Raw genomic sequence first — 11,015 nt, forward strand, 5'->3', positions numbered from 1 at the left:
GTGGCCCACAAGTTCAATATTAGTCTTTGCAACAGGTGTTCAACCTACCAAACTATTTAATTGGCTTATTAGGCTGGCCTTGAATGGGGTGCAAGCTTCATGTCCTAAAAATAAAACAAATAAATAATCCTGGTGATGCCCTCTTTGTCTCACTGAAAATCTGTTTCTTGCTTTCCAAATAGCATCACATGGACCCCTCCAGCAACTTCTGCAATTACCGCACCGCCCTGCAGGGGGCAGCTCAGCGATCGCAATCTGCGAACAGCAGTCGGGAGAAAATTGTCATTCCTGTCTTTAACCTGTTTATTAAGGACATATTTTTCCTCCATAAAGTTCACTCCAACCGCCTGCCCAGCGAGCACATCAACTTCAAGGTGAGACCAATGATAACACAGCCTTTTGTTGCTCTTGTCGTATGTGTTCCCGTGATGTAAAATTTACATGAGCTCATCACAAGCAGTGATCATGGTGGAGTGAGGCAGGCTCATGAGTGCCCTTGCTTTCATGCCTTGATGAGGATGACATGTCTCCATCCAGATGGCCGAGACAAGCCATCTTTATGAGGTTTCAGACCACATATATAAAACAATATCTCCTTCCTAAGGAATACCCCAAAAATGGCTAGGAAGGCAGCGGGTTAACGTCATGCTTACAGAAAACATTCCGTCTGGCATTCTAGTTTGCGTCCTTATCCGCTTAGTCAAATTGTTTTGTATAGGACTTTTTAATCCAATCATTAGAATTGGAAGCTCTGAGAATGGTGAACTAGCTCTGTTACTACACTTTAATGACATCATATCATTTGTTCCCTCATACCGACAGAAATTTTGGGAAATTTCCAGACAGATCCATGATTTCTTGAACTGGAAGCAGGTGGAGTGTCCATTCGAGAAAGACAAGAAGATCCAGGCATACCTGCTGTCGGCGCCCATATACTCCGAAGAAGGTAGTCACAGCTGCAGCGTTCATGTGAAACACATTGTTGCTTGGTTGCTCTTGGGCAGGGGTCAGAGCCATAAAGGCAGAGGAGTGCTGAATGTCTGATTTGTGAAATTGGTCCTAGTTCAAATAAAATATTAACTTCCTTTACCTAACTGTCCTATACAAGACCACTCCAGTTATAAGCATTTATTCTCCTCTTCCCCACAAAGTGTTTTAAAGGAAATTAAAACCAATTTTACTATACCAGCATACTTTTTTTTTTATGCCATATGTAATCCTTTGTAAACGAATATATTTTTTGGGGACACATTTTGTCGTCCAACAGATGTGAAATATGTAGCATGCAAAGGAGTCTGTGTTGGCCAGTGGAACAATGTACTCGAGAAGAGGCCACAGTACCTCTGAGCTCATATTTCTTTAGATACAAGAAACGACTAGTGTTTCACCTAGATGGTGCATAGCCTGGTGTGAAAAGCTAATTTGTTATGGTGTAAATGGTCTGGTGACCACTGGGCAATAGCATGCACGTTGATAAAGATGAGTTTAGCTGGGTCCAGTTCACTCCTATTAAATACACAAACAAGACGTCTTAGCACCAAACCTCATTCTTCAGTTTGAAATCTCTTCTGGATTCACGTGTTGTGCATTAATCCGCTAGCTAGTGTCTGGGAGCGTTTAAAAGTAACCAAATGTTTTTTAAAACGCGTGTTCGTTTTTTCTCAAAGTGCATCAATAGGCCAGATTTTTAATACTTACTAAGATATCCTAGCTGAGCGCTAAAGTCTGTAAAAGGTTTGCGATGTGAAGAAGTCACCTTGTTGAAAATGAGTATTAAAGGGATCTATATCTGAAGCCGTTTCAGAAGTATCTGTGATACATTAACATGCACATTTCCTTTATTTAGATGTAGGCAAAAACCAAGAAATTTAGATTGTCCCGACAAGATCTTCCTGAATGAGTTTGGGGTAATTCACCAAAGTGTTTGAACCCCTTTATTTTGAAAGTTTTATATAGCGCGGACAAGATCCTTGCAGATATCAGAGCGCTTTACAAAGAGAAGTACATGGGCATGGTTAAACAGATAAATCAATAGGTCAATTAGTACAAGTAGGTGGCAACTAAGCCCAACATGAGTACAAAGTAGTACAAATAGGTGGCTACAAAGCCAAACATGTGAGTAATAGGACAGTTAATACAAATAATCAAAAGGGTCAAACATGTAGTATAGATCGGTGCAGAGTACTAACAGTGATCAAGATAGTAGTTCACGTGTATTTAGCCATGAGGATAGCTTTTACTTCATTTTTAAAGAGTGTGGTGGAAGAGATAAGCCTGGTTTCGGGCGGGAGAGAGTTCCAGATCCTAGGCGCCATTCCCGAGAAGGAGCGCTTATATGTTTTTTCCTTCTGGAATCTTCGAGGTTTCAACAGAAGATTGTTTGTGCCTCTGGTGTTTCTAGCTCCTCCAGAGATTGTCAGTGTCTGAGCGAGGCATCTGGGTGAGTTTAGATGTACCGCCTTGTGTCATGCAGGCGATTTTCAGATGTATTCTAGCTTCAAATGGCAGCCAGTTCAGGGATTTCAAGTCGGGGGTAATATGGGAGTGTTTTTTTGACCCAGTGATGAGTCTCGCTGCAGCGTTTAGAGAAGCTCTTAGGGGTGCGGTTGTAGTTAGGGGGAGTCCACAGAGGGCGATGCTGCCGTATTCAATTCGAGGGATGACTAGTGCTTGTACTTCGGTTTGGAAGTCTTTGGCTGGGAAGAAGGGTTTAAGTTTCCTCAGAGTGTTTATCTGGAAGTTTGCTCCCTTTGTTGCCTTGCTAATCTTAACCTGCTCTACATGAACCCTCGGTGTGGTTTTGAAAAAAGCACTTTGTCTGGATTTGCATAAAGTCCAGTTAAGATTAGATAACTCTTTGGCCACTTTCCCCCAAAAACTTAGAATAAAAATGTACACGTAATTGCACGTACCTCCAATACATCGAATTTGGCAGTTTTCACTTTAGACCACGTCTTTTTCAGTCGGGCCACTGGACTTAAATTCATTCCAGCTGTATAAAAAATAATATTTGAAAAAGTAATGTTAATGACCAGCTTCAGTGCATCTTCTCATTTCACTAGCTAAGAGATTGGCGGAGCTGCAAGCGAACACTGTACAACACAGAACCCATGGTCTATGTGCCAAATATTAATAAACCAATCTCCTTTTAAAGCCACAACTACTGGTTTGCAGCTTATAGAGCTGTAGATTCACATGCTTTGCGCCTCCTCCAATCTAGTGTTGGGTGAAGACATTCTTGGAGCTTTGAAAAAGAAGTCTAAACCTAATGGTAGAGAGAAAAAAAAAATCTAAGAAGGAGTCTATGTCCTGGTGCATTGTAGGTTTCGGGGAGGGGTCACAAATCACCTTGAAACCATAACCTCTACTTAAATTAAAAAAAACTTGCAATATCTGATTTGAACACTAGATGGCAGAAGTATGCAAAGCATATGATCTGTAGTAACACATGCTGCAAACATGTATTGCTAGAGGCACTTGTGGCTGGCATGGGTTGCAAAAATGTTTCCCTTTTTACAAACTGCGGGGCAATCATCTGTGAAATACGAATACAGTGCTTCCTTGCACTGCACACACTCTTGAAATTCCTGTTTGTGCTGGAATACTGTGTGATACTGAGAGAAACCAGGGAACAGAGTGCAGATGTTTTTAATTTGCCACACAATTCAACAAATGTCTACACCTATTTTTATTTTCAAAGAGGCACTAAAAGTGAGCCAATCCTTCGGAGAACGTGTCAGGTGTGTGGCTAATCATACCCTGAGCCGCTTGGATTGCCCTTTCCATCTTCCCAGTTGTATCTTTTTGAAGAGCAACTTCTAGAGGGGGATTCTTTTCACCCCATTTTGTATCTTGACATAGTTCATTCGCTTTAAGGTAGAACTTAGAATTGTGAGTAGTACAGTACAGGACTGTCCAATCTAGTCTTGGAACTTCACTGAGGCATATTATCCCCCAGACATTTAAAAATGTTCACACAAAAAAGAAAAAATGTTCCTACCCTTTGACTAGTACGATTCTGTAAAATAAAAAAAATCGGTCTAAGAAGGTTGGTTATTGCAATGTCCCCGTTTAAAAAAAGGAATATTGCAGAATAGAGAAAGCTTTGGGATGGCTTTCTTACTGTTTGCACATTGATCTTCTTGGGTTGACATCAGCACTTCACAGAACAAGGTTTTGCTGCCTCTTTCTTTCCCTTTTCCTCATTAACATTCTTTTATAATTCCCTATTGTCTGTTACATTTTGCGCACATTGGTGGGTAGCGGGGGTTTCATGGTGGCAGTATTGTTCTTTTATCATGGAAATGAGGAAACTAAGGAGCAAATGAAAAATGGGCTTAGTGAAACAATTTAGGGCCCTACAGTTCTAATGTCCTTTCTCTTCTTCCATAGCTCTGTACCTGGCTTCCTTTGAGAGCGAAGGCCCTGAGAATCACATGGAGAAGGACAGCTGGAAGACGCTCAGGTATAATCTTCTTGTCTGAGTCATGAAACTATTTGCATGCAAAACTTTAGTTTGACCTCTTGCTTTTTGCCTTAAGACCTATCTTAGATACTGACATTTGCTCTGAACAAAAAAATGTTGATTGATTGTGGTGGTACCATGTCATTGTTGCCTCCGCTTGTGTTTAGTGGTCTGTTTATAACAAATGAACCTTTTATTCGTGTGTGTGTGTGTGTGAAAAATATTGAACTTTTAAAATGTATAACCGACTGGTATTCTCCCTCACAAGGGGCCATTTTTCAACTGTATAGATATTGAATATTTTTGGGGGGGCAAACTTCACCTTTTTGTTGAAATGGCATGCTTTGTAATGGTACCTGCATTTTCATGGATTCGTTGTAATGGCTTGCGTTGTAATGGCTTGCGTTGTAATGGCTTGCGTTGTAATGGCTTGCGTTGTAATGGCTTGCGTTGTAATGGCTGCGTTGTAATGCCTGCGTTGTAATGGTAGTTCCTCTCGAGCAGACATTAATGTTTACTGATGAACCATTACACCCTAAAAATAACGAAGAGAAAAAGTAGCATTTATGCTTTCATTACACCACTGAAACAAATATATGGCCTTTAGTGCAGTATATGGGACTCTGCAGAGTTATAGTTATAAACAAAAAGTAGTATTTGGGGTTCAATGAAGGACTTTTTAGATGTGACCAGGGATTAATGGTAAACCTTCTCAAGCCATTTCTGGGCTGCTTGCAGTTAACCTATTCGGTATATCCTTTTCCAACACATACTGCCCTGTTTGTGGACTTGAAGTCCATTTGTACATTCCATTACAAAATATGTTCCCGATTTAAAACCTGCATGTGATGACAAGTCTATGAATGTTCTACTCCTGTACAGAAGTGTATTGCCAGAAAGGTGGTGAACAGTTTCCATGTACCACACAAATGTACAGACAAGGGTGTTTGTTTTCAGATCTAGCGATAAGTCTAGATCTTTCCATTTTAATAAAGTAATATGTCTTTAATATTTACTTAACTTTACAGGGGCTTTCAGCTAGCTGCCTTCACCCAGTAGTTTGTGGCATTTACATTTTTCTTTCACCCACTACAGCATAGAGCATGATGCATTGAGTCAGCCCACTTCTTACACAAAATGTGAGCGGTACCCTTACAAACGTTGGGGACAGGGTCAAGTGCAAAAAGTCAAAATGGTGTCCCCCACGTGACACTTAATTTCCTCACACGCTGAACGCTCTCCTATTCACACATCACCCATACACAACCAAAAATACTGAACCCAATTATATGTGGTGATTCACTTTATTTCTATAATAGTGGTAAATAGTGGTATGAAAGTGCTATTATGAAAATATGAAAAATCTTTAAAACAATGTTATTTCAGTTTAAAACGGGGCCCTTTCTCTTCTGATATTGTCCATCAATTAATGGTATCTAACAAATACAATTCATACATCAATACATTAAATCAAAATAATCACATAACAGATACATATTCTAATCTGGCAAACGACCACCCAAATTCATAGATAATCTAGAGAAACATGTCGTTGTCAACGTGGCGTTTCGGTGGATGGTGCTCGATAAAAACCACCTTCAGAACTCTAATTTTGTGACCACAATCATCTGTTTAGTTAGTATCCAAAGTATGCATGTGGATTTGTGAAATGAAATAATTGCGAAGTATACCGTTGTGTGGCTGAGCTAACAGAATACAAATCTAAACTGCTGTAGCAGTGCCATCTAGTGGTCATTGACAGAATGGCACCAAGTTACAGCTACATTTTTGAAAAGAAATGAAGCTCATCTTGTGTGGGTGTCGAGAACTATGCTGTGGAAATGTTACTTATGCAGCAAATCTTACTCCATTTTATCTATCTTTTTACAGGACGACCCTTCTGAACAGGGCCTGACTTCGATGGGACAAAGCACATGGAAGAAATATTTTTTGCTCCTAAAAGATAAACTTTGAAATGAACCTAGCCTCACTGGTTGAGTAGGGTTTTGTAAATACATTTTTATGATGAAGAAGAAGAAAAGAACATGCTATAGATGTGTGTATATATATAAAGTTATATATTTCATGCGTCAGATTTTCAGCACTTAAGACCAGAATGAAGAAGAGAAACTCTTAATTTGTGTTGGTTTTTTTGTTAAATTAAAGGGCAGGGCCCATTTTATGACCGAAGAGCGGCATCATGGGTGAGAAGCTCTTGACTTACTGTTCTGAAAGCCGAAGACTGTGGCCAAAGGACTACAATTTCTGCACTCTCCTCCAGTTTTGTTGAACGTTCATTTAAGTGAAGAATTAAGAGGATCAGACCAAGCTAAGAGCGGCCATTCCGAGAAAAGGACACACATCTATAAAAAGAGAGAATGTGATCAGCCCCTCCTGGACATCTAGGGGAACAGCAGCCACAACAATTGGGCAGTTTTGAAATGTCACGTCAGATACGAATCAAGAGGATCTTCCCTGTCTATTGGAGACGATGATCGTGGAGAACCAGATTTGTCTCCAATATTAAAGTAAAGTGAAATCTACAGTTTAATTGCCAGCTTTATTCTTTGGCTTGCCCGGGGTGGAGTTCTCTGTAAAACTGGTAGCCCCTACAATTTACCATGCATCTTTTCTTCACCCTGAAATTATTCCTGGCGTCTCCAACCTTTTCTGTACTGAGAGCTACTTATGTTCAATGAAACGCATTGACAGCTATTCATATTATTAGTGCTGTATAATTAAAAAAATTGTGTATTCAGAATAATTCAACCAAGCAAAATCTTTCTAAGTTAATAAGCTGCACAGGTGAGCTACTGAGGTAGCTGGAGAACTGCAGTAGGTCACGAGATCCTGGTTGGAGACCCCTTATTCAACTCTCATTCCCATCCTGGAACACAAATACTTGTTAGAGGGTGAGGACTGCCTCCAAAATAAAAATTTCTATGTCACTCCATCAAGCTGCCTTAAGTGTTAAGCTGACAACCTCCCCCTAAAAAAGGGTGTAGGGGTTGGGGGGTGAGTTTACCATCTCTATCCTACTCCGTGAATCACAGAGAGGATTCACTACATCTCTAGATATGATGCCCTTCCGAAATAAGTTTATGAATGTAAATGCTGGGGGTTCTCAAAAGAAACACATTTGGGTATTGTGAGGTTGGTGGAGGTGTTCTGTTCTGTAGTCATTTCTTTCTGAAATATTTTGTTTTGATTCATACATGGGGAAATTACTGTGGAACTTCGAGCATCCTTTTTATCAGTACTTGTGAAGAGTGTATATCAACAGGGTTTTATGACTGTTGTATATTATTTTGACGTGTTTGTGGATGTGCCTTTTCTTTTGAGAAATCTGTACTGTGCAAAGTTGTCAACTCGTATAGAATTCAAGATGGAGTGCTGTTTGGGATGAGGGTGTGTAAGATATTGCCATGGTTTCCCTAGCAACCGCACTACATTAGGAATACATTTTGTGTTAGCAGCCCACATGTTCTAGCAAAGAGGATAATTAATTTATTTTCATTATACCTAGGTTTGTGAGTGGAGGCCTTTGCATGGTCATGGGCATGTGGCACTCTGACTTGTTAATTGTGGTGTTCTAGATCACTTCTGACCCCATTTCAGCATGGATGGAGGTGTCTGGAATACCACTCTAGACTGAAGGTTGAACGGCACCTAGAGATTAAAAAAAGTCTTTGTGCTCTGCCACCCTGGCCAGTACATATGGTGTTTAGAGCCTTGCCAATAAGTGCAATAATATCCATCTACATGACCCAACCACATATATACTCCCCGTATTGCATATGTCGCCGACATCGCTCATATAAGGACATGAAATTCTTCTATTTGGTCAGGAAATGTAGGCACCCCAAAGCTGTTCTACGAACAAGACCACAGTATATCTAGAAGACCAGAAGATGGATTAGACAAAGCCACTCTCTGAACTCATCGTTCTTTCTTGGACATTTTTTATTAAATATCACTGTAGGCTCCACCTCCACGCTGATGACTTATTATTCTAGAGCATTGTTTGTAATAGAGGTCACGTCCAAAAACATTTCCACATTCATCCATTTTTTGAGTTGTAAATTCCTGTATGTAAATTTACTCTAACTTGGGACACCCAAAACGTGTGAGAGACGTTAGGCTGGATAAAGTAGCACATTGATCCCTAGTTTTACAATACAGTGCATATGATATCATATGAAAGACACTTTTAAAACCTATGAGAAATTATTGCAGATCTCCTGCTCTTTGCAAAGATTCCTAAATTTGGTTTAGAACGAGATGCTGACTTGTAAGCCCCTTGATTAAAATATATATACTTTTATTTTATTTTTTAAATACATTGCAGGCGAAGTCTGTCTTTAACATTTCAGGCTGTGCCTCAGCCTGCAGGCATGACAGAGGTGTCGTCCTGTCAGTCAATCCTAAATGACCATAGGGTATCCCAGCTCTGCATTTCACACACTGGGACACGGGAGGCCCGATTTGCCAATGTAATCATTTGCAATCCAAGTGCCGCCATAATACTGAGGATTTCCTGGCATAAAATGGTGGATTCGACGATGCATCCGCTTTTAGATGTATCCTTTGATCTGCTTCATGAGCTAGGAATAAGAACTTTCATATTTACAGAACACGATGAGTACTACAGAGCATCAAAAGTAGATCTCAAATGCTCAGAAGGCTAAAGTTCAGCAGTCCTAACCAAGCTTCAATGAAACTGTGCACCCCAGACACTAGAGTGTAATTTATTTAATAAAACATGAGCGGTTTTCTGCAACCATTTGTAAACAAGCGTGATATCCCAGTACATTCAGAAAGGGCTTCTGGTCAACAAACAGTCTTCTGTTGGGTGCCGTAAAAATGTACAAGTACATTCATCCCAAATCAAAGAGTGGGCATAGGCGAGTGGAATTGTCCTATAAACATACGTGGCATCACTTTACTACTAAATCTACCACTCCTTTCAAAAATTGATCTCCATTGGCAGAAATGTGATTGTTCCCCAAAGCGTACTTCCTCCTTGGTGAGAGCCAAGAATGACCGGTATATATCCCAGGACGAAACCCAAAATCCCACTCCATAATTTCACCAGTGGTTAATGTCCAAAAGTCTTTTGTAATAGAATAATCTTTGCGTTACTTTTATTTTACTGAAAATAGATTAAAATAAATGGTTTGTGGATTAAGGGGGGGGGGGGTGGTAATCAGTTTCCATAGCAACAAAAGGATGCTATTACAAAGATGCTGCTCTTCCCTGATGTAAATAGAAGAGAATGAGGCAAGGAAAGGCAGTTGCCAATGGCAACAGTTCAGAATACAGGCTGGCTCTGATTCGAACACTGCTGCTAAAATGTTCCTGTACCAGAGAGTCGTTGAGCTTACAAATATGCGTACTGTATTATTACAGTGTTTTTTTGCACTTTCATCTCTAAGTGTTCAAGCTAGATATTGGACACCTGGGGACACTACAAAAAAGGGATTGTATATCAGCTTTGTGTGTGTATACTTGACATGTTTTTTTTGTTTATTTTTTTAAAAAGCAAAGCTTCTAATGGTAGAAATTATATATTTGAAATGTACTTTTAGAACACTACAATGTGTTCTGCTAAAAGCTTTCTTATCGGACTGTGCAGCAAGTCACCCACACTCTCTGTATGTTACTTGAAGCGAAAGCAGTTTGCATTCCAGTATCGATCTTTGTGTTTCTCGCACATTCTAAAAATCTTCATTCTTTTGTTGTTCTGCAGTGAACTGTTAACTATTAGCTGTACCATAAAGCAGATTTTTCTGTGTTTTGACTGGATGTGCTTGCATAATAAAATATTGAATTAGTTCAAGACACGTGTCTGCTAATTGTTTCTTCCAAGCATGGCAAAGAAGCCAAGCCTCCTTCCTTTTGTTTTTGTTTCGAGCAATGAAGAGTCGTTTCTCTGTCAGCAAAGTTCAAAAACATCCTTGAAAATGCAGACTTTGATTTACCAAATTCGCTTTGTGAACCTTCTCAGTTGTTTAGGATGACTGTAGATTTTATTTTTTATTTCATGAGTACAACTAAATGACTGCTAGAATCAGAACTTAAACACACAATATTACCTATTCTCATATAGAGATAGTGCTCCTTGTTGCGGAAGAAGACCGGTTTGTTGACCATTTCAAATTGCAGAAGTAGTGAAGGCGATTCTTAAACATGCACATTGTTACTCAGTAACACATAATTTGCCCTTTCTCCATGAGTGACACTGTTGCAGGGAAATGTATATTTAGGCATGCATACAAAGTGCACATTTAATCCGCATTTGCCCATGGCTTTTCTGTCCTTGGTTTGAGGGCTTACCTGCTAGCTGACGCTCCCGCTAACACCCTTGGTCTCCCTCCCGCCGCCGCTGCTGGTCATCTTGCGGCTGCCAAGAGGAGGGAGACTACATTTCCCAGCCTGCCCTGCTCCCACCAGGAAAGCCGACACAGCTGCCACCGCGCCCGGAGGCGCTTTAAATTCCTGGCAGACCCCGCATCGCGGGATCACACCGGGCAAAGCCCGGGCAAAGGGC

At 40.3% G+C, this 11,015-nt stretch overlaps 1 protein-coding gene across 1 annotated transcript in view; it reads left to right on the plus strand.

Moving 5' to 3' along the window:
* Positions 1-10,306, plus strand: part of RASGEF1A (RasGEF domain family member 1A) — an 84,014-nt gene extending 73,708 nt beyond the window's left edge. The window contains exons 10-13 of the mRNA XM_086922419.1: positions 183-374; positions 823-946; positions 4,393-4,465; positions 6,356-10,306. Of these exons, the coding sequence (XP_086778545.1) occupies positions 183-374; positions 823-946; positions 4,393-4,465; positions 6,356-6,380 (414 nt within the window). The 3' untranslated portion in view covers positions 6,381-10,306. The remainder of the gene's footprint in view (positions 1-182; positions 375-822; positions 947-4,392; positions 4,466-6,355) is intronic.
* Positions 10,307-11,015: the final 709 nt, after the last annotated feature.

This window comes from Lissotriton vulgaris, chromosome 5 (genome assembly GCF_964263255.1).
Source record: "Lissotriton vulgaris chromosome 5, aLisVul1.2, whole genome shotgun sequence".
Classification (NCBI taxonomy): domain Eukaryota; kingdom Metazoa; phylum Chordata; class Amphibia; order Caudata; family Salamandridae; genus Lissotriton; species Lissotriton vulgaris.